Source organism: Equus quagga, chromosome 18, assembly GCF_021613505.1.
Source record: "Equus quagga isolate Etosha38 chromosome 18, UCLA_HA_Equagga_1.0, whole genome shotgun sequence".
Taxonomy (NCBI): Eukaryota; Metazoa; Chordata; class Mammalia; order Perissodactyla; family Equidae; genus Equus; species Equus quagga.
In genome coordinates, this window is record NC_060284.1 from 43532071 (window position 1) to 43549372 (window position 17302).

The following is a 17302-nucleotide window of genomic DNA, read 5'->3' on the forward strand; positions in this document are numbered from 1 at the left end:
ACATTTCCCATTCAGTTTCTTACAGGAATGCAGCAGAGGTTGTGTCCTGGTCAAGCAAAGCCCATTTGCTGCCTGGTTGGGTTCTCTCCCCTTAGTGCCTTGGGCCTATATTCAGGAGGATAATATTCTTTCTAATCCTCTCTAATCCTTGCCCATTTTTTTAAAACACAGTAAAAGATCACTCGCACCAGGCGGCTGTGGGAAAATGGACTCAAATAGCTGACCTCTGACATGACTCCTTATGCTCTTTGCAAGTGCACTAAGAGCTTCTTCAGTAGGAAGCAAAGAAAATGTAGCAATCACAGTGGAATCTCCATCATAAAAACAGTAGCTCATTTTCGGAAGAAAACTGTTTAATACTTAAACCAAGTCCTTTCTATTAAAATTCTGCTTCATTTTACAGATAGAGGAGACAAAATATCCCCAATTATTTTCAATGAGTTTTAGAACCCTGATGCCTTTAAACTAAAACCTATCTTGGTAGCCACTTAGCAAATGGTAAGCGAAGATATTCATTTAACATCATTCAGTAAAACTTATATTATAAAAAATATCAACTTAGTAGGTCAATAAAATACTTTTTGAACAGCAACTATGTATCTATATTTTCACTGTTTGATAATCTAAGTGACAATTCAGACAGTAATCAAACACATATGGTACACTTATTAGGAAATGATACTTCAGGATTTTATGGTAAAAAATCTTTGCTATTTAACCACTAAGACAAATTTCCTTATGCTCTTAGTTTTTATTATCATGTCTTACCTACCAGCAAATGTCCTTTCCAATTTGCTTTAAAACAAAGCCATTCTTATTTTTCAGTTTCTAATAAGACATTGAAATAAAATACACATTCCCTCAAAATACAAGGGAAAATTTCCAGTTTAAGGAAAACATATTTAAAATAGGTAATTATAGAATTATTACTTATTTTATCTCCTTCACAAATTGCTACTCAGGAATTTCTGCTATCCAGCAAAAGCTATCAGTTACTACACAATAGAAACCACATCCTTCAATACTACAGCACCTCGCATATTACACTACACACAGTAGGCACTAAATTACTTAACTGACTTGATCTGACATATATAGCTAAAATGTCTTCAAACTCATTTTTCAGTTTTTAGTTAAAGATATTTTCTAACTCTCTGGGCAAACCAAAAACAAAACAAAACAAAGACAAAAAAATTCTGCTACCCAGACAACTTTCTTTTGAAGAATATGAAAGGTTAAAAACTGAAGGGTAGTTTGTTTTGTTTTGGTCTTTTTTTCTGCTTATGAAAGTACATGCTGCTCAGTGTATAAAAATGCAAACACTGCAGTTACATAGTAGAAAATAATATATTACAAGGTTGAAGAATAAAAGAATAAAGAAAATAAAGATAATCTGATTTATGTTTGTCTAGATTTCTTTTTTAAGCATAACATACTATTTCTCTTAAAAATAGGATCAAACCATTATGCAACTCACCTTTTACTTCACAATATATCTTGTACATCTCTTACTGTCTCTATATAGATCTAACTCACTATTTTTTATTGTTGTATACTATTTCATTAACAGCTGAGTTATTTTATAAGTTAAGAAATAGGTCATGCTGGAATTGTACTACCATCCTTTTTAAAAGGCCAAAATTGATATCATTAAGTAAAACTTATAAAAATATTAAGTTAAAATGGCTTAAAAATTCCAAAAAATGATGTGGTCTAAAATTTTACTTTCTTTAACTTAGATAGGCCTTTATAGCCATGCAGATCTAAACTACAGACATGTCTATTTACTGAACATTTACTGAATGCCTGTTATTTGCTGGGCAGAGTATCACACGTAAAATGATGAGTAAGACAAGAGTCTTGCTTTTATAAAACTCAAAGGGAACTAAGGGAGAGACATGCAAATAAACCAAAAAAAAGATGTGACTAAGGTACTGAAGAAAGAGAGAAGAGAGAGCCATAACCTCTGCTTGGGAAAAGCAGCAAAAACACCTCTATAGAGGAGGCAATAGATGAGCAGGGTCTTGAAGAATGGGTAGAAATTTGCCAGAGAAGAGATTGAGCATATGTACAAAGGTAGGGAGACATGATCAGACATGACCAATCCAGGGAATAGCAGCACTGGAGATAAGGAGCAAGGCAGAAACAGCAAGGAGTAAGGCTGGAGACAGATAATGGGCCCAGACTGTGAAGGGCTTCCATATAAGCAATATTAAGGGGTTGGCCCTTATCCTATAGGTGACAGGCAACAAGCAGAGCTCTTTAAGCAGAGAAGATCTGCTGTTTAGGTGGATAACTCTGGCAACGGCCAAGGTGGAGAGGGGTTGATGGTAGGGAGACCAGTGAGGAATCTGTTTTAATCGTCCAAGCAAGAGATGGTAAAGTATTTGAGATTATTTCTATATCTATATCTCTATGTTCAGAAATGCATAGAAAATGTCTATCAGTGTATACACCAAACAAAAACAGAGGTTACCTGAGAGAATTAGAATTTTAAGGGAAAAAATAGGGAATTTTTTACTGCATAAACCTCTACAGGGTCTGAATTTTTTTTTTTTTTTAAAGATTTTATTTTTTCCTTTTTCTCCCCAAAGCCCCCTGGTACATAGTTGTGTATTCTTCGTTGTGGGTTCTCCTAGTTGTGGCATGTGGGATGCTGCCTCAGCGTGGTCTGATGAGCAGTGCCATGTCCGCGCCCAGGATTCGAACTAACGAAACACTGGGCCGCCTGCAGCAGAGCGCGCGAACTTAACCACTAGGCCACGGGGCCAGCCCCTACAGGGTCTGAATTTTTAAAAAGCACTCATTACTTTTATAACAAGACCAATAATAATTTTTTAAAGAATAGGTAATGAAGGTGCACAATGGTCAGTGACAGTGGGGATGAAGTAGAGGGCTAGATCTGAAAGACATTTCAAAGGTTATAATACGAGTTGGTAATTTAGGAAGAGCAGAGGTAAAGGTTAATGAAGAGAAGAGGATAATTAAGCTATAAATCACAATATAGAAATAGGAAGGAGAGGCTAGTTGGAGAAGAGACTTAAAAATAAACTTTTAGGGCCAGCCCCAGTGGTCTAGTGGTTAAATTTGGCACACTCCACTTCAGCGGCCTGGGTTTGGTTCCTGGGTGTGGACCTACACCACTCTTCTGTCAGTGGCCATGCTGTGGTGGCAGCTCACATACAAAAAAAGGAAGATTGGCAGTGGATGTTAGCTCAGGGCAAATCTTCCTCAGCAAAAAAAAAAAAAAAAATTTAAATTCAGTTTGAAACACATTAAAGCATCTGAGGTACCTATTAGATATCCAGGTAAAAATTTGCACAACTAGATGGAAATGCAAGTTTATCAACAAGGAAGGAAGCCAGAGTTAAAAGATACAGATTTGGAAATTATCAGTAAATAAAACATAGCTGAAGACACAAACCAAGCCAGGCACCTAGTATGTGCTGCAAGGACCTTCCATTTTAACTCCAAATCACCTTATTGTTATGTCTGGAATAAATCAGAAATTGCTTGTGACAATTTTAACTAGGATTCAACTATAGACAACATATTCAAATAACTACTCAAGTCTCTTGGTTTTCACTAAAAATATAAGAAATTAACACCATTTTGGAAGCTATAGTTAAAAAGACATAATGATGTATGGTCTGATGGTTTCTTTTATAACGCTAAAACCATACCTATGCTTACACTCAAATTCACTTTAATTTTGAATTGCTTTGATCTTTACAATTTATCTTTAGATTACTTTGTTTCTATTACTTTGTAAATCTTACAACAGCTTTTGACCAAAAGCAATATAATTCTGACCTGAAGTAATGATAATGCTTTATAATCTTCCTCTTAAAAGCAGAGGTTAAAGAAAAATCTCTCTGAAGGCATCTGAAATTAAGGTACTTTGCTCTTGATCAGTCATGCACACCAAGAACCAATTTATCTCTGCAATTAGTTTTCTCAGTGCACATTCTATGAGATTGGACAGGCAGGATGAAAGCAGAGAGTCCACAGAGATGTGTATTAGCGAGGAGACTAAAGACGGTTCCCAGAAAGAAAGTAAACAGGACTGCTATATGAATAAACTGAAAGAAAACATAATACTAGCTAACGGCCTCAAGAGCAAAGAGAAAGTAATCTTATGTTGAAAGGAGAGGGAAGGGAGGCTAGAGGGCACTTCGCACAGGAAAATTCCTTTCAATATCACCCCAAAGAGCAGCACCTCAAGAGACAAGCAACCACATCTCAACCCTTCCACCCAGGCTACAGTACAACAGAACATGAAGACAAAGGCCTGACTGGGCTCTAAGTGTGGGTCACAGACTTCAACACTACTGCCCTTTTTCTCTCTTTACTCCTATTATGCCACTCAGAGTCTCAACTGAGTGCCTGTTTCCCTCTTATCTTTTATATATGCTGCTATAACATAGGTAGTTTGGCCAATGAAATGTAAGCCTGCTGCTAAACAGCTAGTATCTTCTTTGGTGGATGAGCCTTGTTACATCCTACAGGCTTCAATTTCTCATCAACCAGAATGGATTTTACCTTTTATATATCAGTTTATTTTTAAAATTCCCCTTGCACTTATAAAAACCTCCAGGCACAGTCTGCTTTTTTGGCAGCACAATATTAAAAACAGTTTTATGTAAAATAAGAAATAATAATTTCTTTTTTTTCTTCTGCTTTTTTCTCCCCAAATTCCCCCAGTACATAGTTGTATATTTTAGTTGTGGGTCCTTCTAGTTGTGGCACGTGGGACGCTGCCTCAGCATGGCCTGATGAGCGGTGCCATATCCACACCCAGGATTCAAACCAGCAAAATCCTGGGCTGCCAAAGCAGAGCACATGAACTTAACCACTCAGCCAGGGGGCCTGCCCCAAGAAATAATAATTTCTTAAAGCTACAAATAACATATTCCTAAACATGTACTAAAATTGTAGAAATTTACTAAACAAGTTTTTGTTATTGTTTTGTTTTTAAATGTTCTACTTTACTCTTCCCCAATGGCTTCTTCTGTAAGACACAAATAAATTGTCCTCAGAGTATTAACTAATTCAAATTAGTTAATTCCTAACTGTCTCAATATCTTCACCTTCACCTCATCTCAACAAAAGAATCCCAAATCTTACACATTCTAAGGCTATAAGCATTAAAAAAAATTCACCAGGAAAGAGTACATACTGGAACAGCTTAAACAGGAAGAGAAAATGGTAACAGAAGTATAATAAAGCAGTGATTGCCATGATAATCAATCCTGTTGCCTGACACTCATTGTGTTAAGCACCTCACATGTATCATTTCATTTAATCAGAAGACATGACACTTTCACAGTGCTTCCCAAGCAGAGTCAGATTCTTTTTTCTTTATTGAGGTATAATTTAAAAACAGTAAAATGCACAGATCTTAAGTATACAGTTCAATGAGTTTTGACAAATGCAGACAAGTAACACCCATTCAAGACAGAACATTTCCATCACCCCAGAAAGTTCTTTCCAGTTAATCTCTTATCCTGACCACATGAGGCAACTACTGTTCTAATTTCTGCTACCATAGATCACTTACCTTGAATGCCACATAAATGAATCCTTCAGTATGTACTCTTTTGTACAACACTGTACTTTTGAGATTCATCTATGTTTTGCTTGTATCAGTAGCTTCTTCTTTTTATTGCTGAATGGTATCTTACTGAATAAATATATTGCAATTTGTCCATGTACTTGTTAATATACCATTTGAGTTGTTTCCAGTTTGGGGCTATTATGAATAAAGCTGCTATAAACCTTCATGTTCAAGTCTTTTGGGGGACATATGATTTCATTTCTCTTGGGGATATACCTTGAAGTAGAATTGCTGGGTCTTAGGATAAAGCATATGTTTAATTTTATAAGAAATTGCCAAACAGTTTTCCAAAGTAGTTGTATCATTTTATACTCTTAGCTGCAATGTATGAGAGTTCTAACAGCTCCACATTCTGTCCAACATTTTATCAGTCTTTTTAATTATAGCCATTCTGGTAGGGGTGAAGCAGTACCTTGTTGTGATTTTATGTTGCATTTCCCTGATAACTAATGATGTTGAGCACCTCTTTATGTGTTTATTGGACATTCCAATATCTTCTTTCATGAAATATTTGTTCAAGGCTTTTGACAATTTTTCATACTGTCTTTTCTAATTTACATATTCTGGATATGAGTCCTTTGCCAAACAAAATACAATTTTTTTTTTCCTGTCTGTGGCTTGCCTTTTCATTTTCTTAACACTGTCTTCAAAGAGCAGAATTTTAAATTGTTCAAAAGGCCAATTTATAATTTTTCTCTTAGGTGACTTTTTTGTCCTAGAAAATCTTTGCCTACTCCAAAGTTTCAAAGATATTCTTAAATGTTTTATTCTAGATATTGTATACTTTGTTTTTACATTTAGGTCAATGATCTGTCTTAAATTCATGTTTATGTATGCTATGAGAAAAATTCATTATTTTCCCCCATTCTGACATCCCAATGTTCCAGCACCATTTGTTGAAAAGAGTTTCCTTTCCCCATTGAATTACATTGGTTCTTTTGTCAAAAGTCAGTTGACCATATACACGTAGATATATTTTTGGACATTATGGTCTGTGATTTTGGCTTTTTATTTCAAATTTCAAATATAAAATTATTTCAAATTTAAATATAAAAGTAATAAAATTTAGAAAAATTTGGTGGTAGAATGCTTATAAAAAAACCTTCAGTGAAATATTGCAGCAAGCTATTGCTAGATTCTAAATTAGAAGTGGACAATACTATTCTAACTGATGTGTATAGTGTCATACTAAGAACAGTTACATCTACAGCAGATCACTGACATTCACAGATTTAGTATTTATAATTTCAATCATCTGTAGTATCTCTAAACATCCAGGATTTATAAAGCCATCATTTTACTAAGGCACAAATTTGAATCATGTGCGCTGAGGCTTGTGCACATATGTGAGTAATTTACCTAATGAATAACCCTAGCTGACTCTTCAGCATCCATATCTCAGCAAGGTTCATGAGCCACCCTGTTTTCATTTCATGGGTAAAATTATATGTTATAATCGTATTTTCAACTATGGAGATTCACAACGGTTTTGGAACATATTAATTAAGAATGTCAATGGCCTACTGTAAAAATAATGTTAAAGAATACCTTCTGTAATAAAAAGACATTAAAAAATGTCCAAAGGACCTGAACAGACCATTTATTCAAAGAAGATATACAAATGGCCAATAAGTACATTAACAGATGCTCAACATCAAGTCATTAAGGAAATGCAAACCAAAACCACAATGAGATACCACTGTACACCTACTAGGATAACTATAATCGAAAGACAGACAATAATAAGTGTTGATACAGAAACTGGAACCCTCACACATTGATGGTGGGAATGTAAAATAGCACAGCCACTTTGGAAAACAGTTTGGTAGTTTCTCAAAAAAGTTAAACATAGAATTACCATATGACCCACCAATTCTGCTCAGAGGTACATATACAAGAGGGGTGAAACCATGTGTTCACACAAAAACTTGCACGTGAATATTCATAGCAGCATTATTCATAATAGCCAAAAAATAGAACCAACCCAAATGCCCATCAATTGATGAATGGATAAACAAAATGTGGTATATCCACTCAATGGAATATTATTCAGCCATAAAAAGGAATGAAGTATTGATACATGCTACATTATGCTAAGTGAAAAACTCAGACTTAAAAGGCCACCATATGTACGATTCCAAATCCATAAAGACAGAAGGTAGATTAGTGGTCACCAAGGATTAGGAGCAGGAGGGATGGGGAGTGACTGTGAATAGGTACAGGGATTCTTTTTGGGGTAATGAAAATGTTCTAGAATTAGATAGTGGTGATGATTGTACAATTGCATGAATATACTAAACAATCACTAAATTATGTACTTAAAAGGGTGAATTGTATGGTATGTGAATTATCTCAATTAAAAAAAGAATACCTTCTATAAAACTATTTGATGGTTGAATAATAAAGAATATGAGACACTAGAATGACTGAAACAGGATGCTGTGGAAAATTGAAAAGGTGTGAAACATTTTCTACTATAAAATTTATTTATTTATTTATTTTTGGACTCAGTTTTTTTCTTTTAAAGGAATTAATTTTCCTCCCTTCCTCCCTTTCTTCCTCCCTCCCTCCCTCCCTTCCTTCTTTCTTTCTTTTTTCTTGAGGAAGACTAGCCCTGTGTGAACATCTGTTGCCAATCTTCCTCTTTTTTTTCTCCCCAAAGCCCCAGTGCATAGTAGTATATCCTAGCTGTATGTCCTTCTAATTCTTCTATGTGGGATGCTGCCACAGCATGGCTTGATGAGCGGTGTTAGGTCCTCACCCAGGATCCGAACTGGCAAACCCCAGGCCACTGAAGCAGAGTGAGCGAACTTAACCACTTGGCCATGGGGCCAGCCCCTAGTATTAAATTTAAAAACTGACAATTTCTATAGTAGCTGAAAGATTCACAGTCTTTTTCTTGTTTGGTGACTAAAAAATATGTTTGTTGAACCAAAACCATAGCTAGGTGATGAAGAACAAGTCAAAAACCATGAAAACATGCTGTTCTATTTTTTTACTATTATTATCATAGTTACTGTACACTGAAATTCATTCAGTAGATTAAAAAAATCTGTAAAAGCAATCAATATTAGTGAAACATCTAAAGCAAATTCATAGTCCGAAGAGATTGATGTGATCTTCCTCTATTGCACTTTTAATAGTTTCCAGCTTTAACAAATTGCACAGCTCTACACCTACAGCCGTTTCTGCTGCAGTTATGTGGAAAGTCACCAAAAAATATTTTCTGCTAAAACAGCTTTATCCTTTGTCATTTTACTGGTAAGATTCATACAACATTTGACAAATCTGCATAATAAATTTGTAAGCACAAAAGAAGATTTAAAATATATATATTTAAATGTCACTGTTCATTAGGATAAATAAGTTATCATGACCCAGAGTTGAAGTTTGAGGAAGAAAACCCCTAAAGCCCTTTCTGTTTGCTGGCTCCAACTAAGAGTCAGGAATAGACACCATAACAGAAGAGAGAAAGAGAAAGAGAGAGAATATCTGTACATACAGCATCACTTGTAAAACCCCAGCACAAACAGACAGCCACAAATTCCAGAGCTCTCCCAGTTCATAGAACACCAATGTTATTTAAGTGGGATGTTATTCAAGTTGTTGGAGCTTAAAATTTCTCCACAAAACCTTAATAATTATCCTGTTAGAAATTAGAAAATATTTTGAACTAAATTATATAAAAACTATTGCTCTAGTATGTAGTTAAAACTGTGCTTAGAGATAGATTTATAGACATAAATGGATATATTAGAAAGAAGAAAGGCTGAAAACTAATGAGTTAAGTACCTATATAAGAAGATACAGGAAATAAAAAATAATAGGGCCAAAGAAAGTTGAAGGAAGGCCATAAAGAGCAGAAATTAATGAGCCAGGAAACAAACTGTAGAGAAGATCAACAAAGTCACAGCTCAGTTCTTTGCAAAGACTAATAAAATTGATAAATCCCTGGGGAATCTAATCAAGGAAAAAAAAAAGGTAGCCAGTGTTTGGAATTAAAAAGTACATATTACAACTGATCCAGCAAATATTAACATGGTGAGAAAAGGATTTTATGAAATCTTTATGGCAATAAATTTGAAAATTTTGACAAAATAAATTGCTAGAAAAATACAACTTACCAAAAACTAACAAAAGAAACAATAAATTTGAATACTTATGGACTGGTTAAAGAAATTGAACTTGTGAAATGAAATAAACTAAAGAAATCAAATTTGTTACAAAAATCCTCAAAGAAAACTCCCAGAATCAGCTTTTTCAGCAAATTGTACCATTTAAGTATCATTTAAGGCAGAAATAATTCTAATTTTACACAAATTATTCCAGAGAATTAAAAAAGAGGGACTACTCCTTAACTTGTTCTATAAAGCCAACAATAAAGGAAAAGTATAGACCAAAAATATAAGAAAAGAAGAAAATGAACATAATTAATGTCAGAATAGTGGTTACCTTTAGGGAATAGGGAAGAAATTGTAACTGGGCAAGGGCAGTCAAGTGGACTTCTAGGGGGTGACAATGTTGTTTCTTGACCTCAGAGGTAGTTTCCACTCATTTGCTTTAAAATAAATCACTAAGATGTACATTTCCGTTTTTCACATTTTGCTGTATATGCATTATAATTCATACTAAAATTTTTATTTAAATTTATGGGACCAGTGTCACTTAATGAGAGAATGGTATAAATATTTGTTGACTGTCATTTTTAGGTTTTGGTAATTTTCTTTTTTTTTTTTTTTTAGGAAGATTAGCCCTGAGCTAACATCTGCCACCAATCCCCCTCTTTTTGCTGAGGAAGACTGGCCCCGAGCTAACATCCTTGCCCATCTCCCTCTACTTTATATGTGGGACGCCTACCACAGCTTGGTGTGCCAAGCAGTGCCATGTCCGCACCCAGGATCCAAACCGGTGAACCCCAGGCCACCAGAAGCGGAACGTGCAAACCTAACCGCTGTGCCACCGGGCTGGCCCCTAGATTTTGGTAATTTTCTTGACTCAATCTTTACTTACTCTAACAGACAGCTTCCACTTCTTGGAGATTATCTTTTAGAGATTAATTTCTTTAATGTTTACTAGCTTCCAAATTCCATTAACACACATTATACTGGAATCAACAGTTATGATTACATTTTGTACTAAAGGCATCTATTGTTGAATATTCCATATTTTCTAACACGGGGCATTGTTTTTAAAACCCAAAAGTTAATCTTGAGTGATAACACACAAAGATTAATCAACAATCTGTGCCTGCAAGGTGCATAATATAAAGACAAACAAGATGGGTACAGTTTCATTGTTTTTAAAACCCAAAAGTTAATCTTGAGTGATAACACACAAAGATTAATCAACAATCTGTGCCTGCAAGGTGCATAATATAAAGACAAACAAGATGGGTACAGTTTCATATTGGGCTAAATAAACATGAACTCATCTTTTTCAGGTAACTTCCACATCTGTTTCCTATCATTGATTATTTTAATCTATTTGTCATCAGTCTTTGTTGACCCAGCCCTAGTTCAAAATCTAGACATCTGTCTAGATGTAAAAAGCTTTTACAGTATCAGGAAATTTTATTTAATGATATGAAATATGAATAATCTTTTACTAGGACCAAGCCATTTTATTTCTTCTCTATAACTACAGTAAAAGAATAGCTAAGTGAACACACTTCAAATTTTATTTTGACAGCAATTACAAAGCCTATAGTGAACTACTGCTCCTATTCACCTTTCTAAATGACCTCTAACATCCCCTTTAAGGCAAATTATAAGCATCAAAATACGGCTGACTGAAACAATTTTGACTCAAATTATGGAGACCCAAACTTTGGTCTATACATTGTCATCAATTTGATAAAATTAAATAAGTAGTATTTCCATCATAAAATTTCTCACTTTTGGTACATGAGGATTAAATTCCACAGCTCTGTGAATTGCTTCCACAGCATTAATTTCTGCTGTGCTTAAGCCTCTTCTGGATGCTGTTTCTGGAGAGAATCTGTAAGAAAACCACAAGATGAAAAAATGAATATTAAAAAAAACCATACACACATATATATATACATATACATGAATTTACATCATAATCTAGCGCCCTGAACCAGAGGTTTCTGGTGATGGCCAAAGCCAAAGCCAAAGCCAAATAACTCCTCAACATGAAAGTAAAGCCTTTGGTTCAACATGTAAAGAAAGGCAGCGTAAGAAATGGAAATCTTCAAATTTAGGTAAAGAAAGCCTTCAGAAGTCCATTGAAGGCACACTTTGGGAAAGATAATAAAACAAGAAATGCTACACAGGGACATACAGAGAATCTCATGAAACAGTTTTTCTTATCAATTTTCAATGAGAGGAAACAGACTGAATATTCTATTCTTATTCTTATCAAGGCACAGTAATACAAGGTAAAAGAAAATGGTTGCCATTTGGTTGGTTTTTGAATATCTTACCTGTGGAATAAAGAGACATTCATTAAGGGCAGCCAAAAATACAAGGAAAACAGACTAACTCAGAATTATCTCAGAACAGACAAAACGAAACCTATTTCTCTACCACACACCTTATCATCATCATTGCAGCTACTATGTACTATATGTACCTTCTTTCTAGCATTGCTTTAGGCACTTAACACACACAACCCTCACACAACCACCTTACAGTATTATCCTCATTTTACAGAGAGGAAGAGACTCAAACTGATTAACTTGCCCAAAGTACTACACCTGGTATGTGATAGACTTTGAATTTGAACCCAGGTTTACTTACCTGTAAACCCTTGGTCTTTCTACTACACATAGTAAGAAGCTTCAGAGCCCTATAAAGTCAAGGGTCATTCAGAAGCAAGTAGGGAGGAGAAAGACCATCATTTAAAGGCAGAGGATAAAAAACATAATATTGAGTTTAGCAGTCTTTCCAAATTATTGTAGTTTTCATAACCACTTACTTATCTGAAACAGTCCTTGTCTTCAACAGTGCTGCTGTATAACAGATTGCTGCTGACTTTGGAAGGCTTATATCTGTAATAACAATTTTCAACTTAGGTAAGAAGCAGAAAAAATATCTTAAGACAATTTTTCTTTCTCTGAGGAAGATTCACCCTAAGCTAACATCCATGCCAATCTTCCTCTGTTTTTTAGTGTGTGGACCACCAGCACAGCATGGCTGCTAACAGAGTGGTGTAGGTCCGAATCTGGGCCACCAAAGCAGAACACGCTAAACTTAACCACTAAGCCCCTGGGGCTGGCCCAACAATTTTTAATAAGAATAATTCATAGCATAAATTCAACAGATAAAATATAATGGTAGAAGCACGAGACACCTAATTGCAAAACCTGAGTTGGAATCTTGATTCTTCTATTTACTAGCTATGCATCCTTGAACTAGTAGCAACTTCTTTAACCTCAGTTTTCTTTTCTCAAAATATGGAAATAGTACTTTTCTGGCAGAGATTAAATTAAATTATGTCTGTGAAAGCCCTCAGCACAATGGCGAAAAGTACTGAACACATATTTATAATAATCTGCTTACAATACTACTATTCAGGGAAAAAGGCATAGCATAGTTAAAACTATGTAAAAATTCCACCTGTTCAGAGAAAAAATAAGATTCGGAAAAAAAATTTAACAGTAGTTAAATTCAGGTGATACAACCACAAGTGATTTCAATTTTTTCTTCTTCCTATGTTTTTGTATTTCCTACATTTTCTTAATTGATGATTTTTTATCAAATAAAAAAATTAACTGGGAACTAGAATGAAATTAATTATACAAATTCTTTCTTAAAGAGTCAAAACAATGTTATCAGAAGAGTAAGACTGCAGAACTTTCTTGTTTAGATTTCAGAGTTATACCAGCAAATGGAAAACTAAAAAAAGTAAATTTGCTTTTAACTTCTTCAGGGTTCTAGAATGGTAAAAAACTGGGGACTCATAAAAATAACTGAAAACATAGAGGCATATCTAAGTTGTTAGTTTTATTTTATTTTTAATGAATCAGGTCCTATCTGATTTTTTTTATATTCAGTCCCTAAACTTGTTCATCATAAGTACCATAAGCAGGTCATGCATCCGGTAAGTTACATATGGAAAGACTTTCTCACAAATTTCTCCATGAACCCGCACTATTTGGTAGTACTTCCTAAGAATTCCAAATGTTTAAAAGAAATAAACTTTTCTTTCCAAGTGTAACACATTTCAAACTTTCCAAGTCATGGGATTGCCAAGTCAATGGGTAGGAACTTGCAATAGGACAAGTGTGAATAAGTGACTTACATGTGTTCTGTTATAGTGAAAGATGTGTTATAGTGAAAGATATTATGGTAGTGAGGATATTTTCAGCTTGGGGTGAAAAGCTGATGCCTCACTCAGAATGACAAAGGTATGCTTCTTAAAAATCCTCCCAACTCCATTTGTGGTAAACTGGAATTGTTACACTCTAATAATAAAAACAGCCAATATATATTGATTTCTTACATTTGGAAGACTAGTAAACAAAGAAATAAAATACCTGGATTTAAGTTTAGGCTTGCTACTTACTGGCTGGAAGACCTTACCCATTTACTTAACTTTCTTCAATTCCAGTTTCCTTATTTACTAACTGAAGATAATAAAAATTACTTGTCCTACTACCTCACAAGATTATTATAAGGATGGGATGAGAGAATAAATTACACTGTGTAACTAAAAAGCATTGTGAAAATGTTATTTTGAATTACTCTTATACATACTGCTAAGCAACTTCTGTTAGCCTTCCCTGACACTTCAAAACAAATGAGGTACCATCGTATGTACATGATACCACACACTTTTTCAGTGATCTCACCTAACACACCAGGCTTCAATATAACTACTATTCACTGGTCTGTGTGTTCCACTAAACTGTAAATCCTACGAGGGCTAAATCCATGTCTTTTTCACTGTTGTATTCCAAGCGCTTCACTCATATTAGGCACTCAATAAACAAACAAATAAAACTTGACAGAAGAAAAGTTCCTCCTTGCAGGCTTTTGCTACCAAAAGTCCTGATAAAGAAAATATTTAATAGCAAGGTTGTACCCATGGCTTCTAAATACTGACTGATAAGAATGAAAAGGGAAAGTCACAGAAACACCAGAACAGGATCACATTTATGATTACATAATTGAAAAAAAATACTTTAACCATGCCATCAACTAAGATATCACTCACCATCATATTTTGCTAGGACTGCCTGAACATCTGCATAGGCCTGTAATTCTAAAAGTGATTCTAGGAGATTTTCATGGATGTTCAACATGGTAAGAGGAGGAAATTCTTTCATCAACTGTATATTAAAAGGAAAAAAGATTAAAATTAAAGCAAAAGAACTCAATGGAGCTGACTCAGATTAAAGTAGAAATTCTTTTGTTTCTTAACAAAACTGTGGAGATTTAACCCTTAAGAAATGTATGTATATTAAATAAATATCTTGTTATAAAAACTACTAATTAAAAAACAATGATTATGCATTAATATAACTGGCAACTTAAACCACATTTTCAGTTTTTGGAGGAATAAATATAAAGGTCCAGTCATCAAATTTACTTACATCTCTCATTATCTTAACTGCCTCTCTTATTCTTCCTAATTTTCTTGCACACATTGCCAATCTTCTTTTAATATATACCAGTACATTGGTATCTCTTCCTATTTAATAAAACAAAAAATGACGCAACTTTCACTTTTGTATCATGACTTGCTATTTCATTAATATATTATCTATTAACTTTATTTGCTTACCCTAGAAGTTTCAATTAAAATTAAACTGTGTCAGAATGGAAGAATACTAATCATTGTTGAATTTGGGAGATTAACATTGAAATGACAGTTCATTATACTGCTTTCTCTATTTTTGTATACGTTGGAAGTTTTTTATATTAAAAGCTTAAAAAATATATACTGAATTATTTTTGCCTCTAACAGTAAGTAATGAGTACAGTATATACAAAGCAATTTGTGTATACTTGACAAGCGCATTTTAATATTAATATAAAAGAAACATACATTAATAGGAAAAAATAATATTAACTTACTATTTTAAGTTTCTGCATAAAGAATCTGTTATTTTAATGTTCTCTATTGTTTTAAGTGACAAAAGATGTTAAAACCAAATTTCCATGGCTAGTGTAAACTTTTGCTCAACAGCTAGTAACTAACAAACTGTAAAACTACTTTGAGAAAGGGCTAGCAATTATTTCTGTAACTATCTCAACCATATTTGAGATTACACAAGGATAAATGGCATGACTTTTTTACAGATGTAGTTTCATTAGTTCCAGACTGCAAAATTATATATTCCAACAGTTGTGTTTTAACAACATGCATTAATGAAATATACTGTATACATCAATATTTAGTTTAGAAAGAAAACATTATCCAAATTTTAATTTTCACAAACAAAAGATTTAGAACTTAATTGCTAGCAGATAATGCATTATATAAACATATTTCAATTTATTGTTCACCATCTGCCAAAATCATGAAGCTAAACTCTCTGGCCACAAAAAAATAGCAGGAAGCAGCAGCATTACAGATTCTAACATCTTTGGTAAAAGTGTCTCAATCATAACTGAGAAAGTATTCCTAGTAGGAAAAAAGGATCTCAGTTGCTATGGCCCATATGATCTCAAACACATCACAGAGAAAAATCAACCAAAGAATCAAAGCCAAGTATAAGGCTGATCTTTGTGCTAGAGGGGCCACTCACTACATGGAGATACATACAATCTGAAGAGCAAACCAAATGATATACCTCTACTATTGCTTGGGGTAAGGATGAGGATAAAGGCTCTCCTGAATCTTGAATATTTTTGAGTTGTGTTTCTCCAAAAACCAGCCCAATTCTCCCATGAAATAAATTACTGTTAAATCTCAGACCAGCACATCTCTCCATAACCAGGGCAGATCGGTTCCCTTCCACAAGTATTCTCTAGCTAATACATATTTCTGTCCTGCTGGCTTGTAGATATTATGAATAGATTAGTTATCTCTTATGAAAAGTAGTGAACCTCTAAGCATTAAAGCACTTTTATTATTGTTGTTTTGTGTTTTAAACATAAAAAAGCTTACTGCAGAAGCTAAACGACAGCTAAAAATCAGGTCAAATTTGCTTACTCAGTTGAGCTTCATGCTGAGGACTTTGGTGCTGGCATTGCTGTGATCGCCTATAAATTGTTTCTCCTGCCTTGAGTGCCTGTTTAAATAACCTTTCAGCATCTACAATAGTTGTTGCTTCTTCCTCAGCCAGTAGAACATACGCAGTGGCACAGCTATGAAGTAAGCAAGCAATTTTAAATAAAACAGTAAAGCAAGTATTTTCTCTTGGGTATGTCCCTTTGCTCTACGTCACATTTCCCCACTTTTACCTACACCTTCCATCTCTTGAAGAAGAAAAACAACTTCATTCAATATTTTAATTTATTAGGGGCATATTGGTATATTCTTTATGTTTGTTTTTTTCTTCTTTCCTATCTTTCTTTCCCTCTCTTTATTTTCTTTTTTACTTCTATTTGCATTCTCTGACCCTTTGTCCTGTATTTTCCTTTTGTGGAAGGGGGGAGAAAAAAAGATATATAAATAATTACCTGAAAAGTAGTTCGAGGGACTATACATTCCAGTGGTCATGCCTGCTCTGAGTCACTATACACTCTGTAATATACGTCTAATGGGGCAGTT

At 34.2% G+C, this 17302-nt stretch overlaps 1 protein-coding gene across 2 annotated transcripts in view; it reads right to left on the bottom strand.

Moving 5' to 3' along the window:
• ST7L (suppression of tumorigenicity 7 like) overlaps nt 1-17302 on the bottom strand; it is a 62973-nt gene that overhangs the window by 14649 nt on the left and 31022 nt on the right. For both annotated transcript variants that reach the window (XR_006886066.1, XM_046645858.1), the window contains exons 7-11: nt 16742-16896; nt 15177-15274; nt 14798-14912; nt 12557-12629; nt 11512-11614 (exon numbers count right to left, since the gene is read on the bottom strand). Coding sequence is in view for 1 of the 2 variants with exons in the window: in XM_046645858.1 (XP_046501814.1) it covers nt 11512-11614; nt 12557-12629; nt 14798-14912; nt 15177-15274; nt 16742-16896 (544 nt within the window). In the remaining variant the exon portion in view is untranslated. The remainder of the gene's footprint in view (nt 1-11511; nt 11615-12556; nt 12630-14797; nt 14913-15176; nt 15275-16741; nt 16897-17302) is intronic.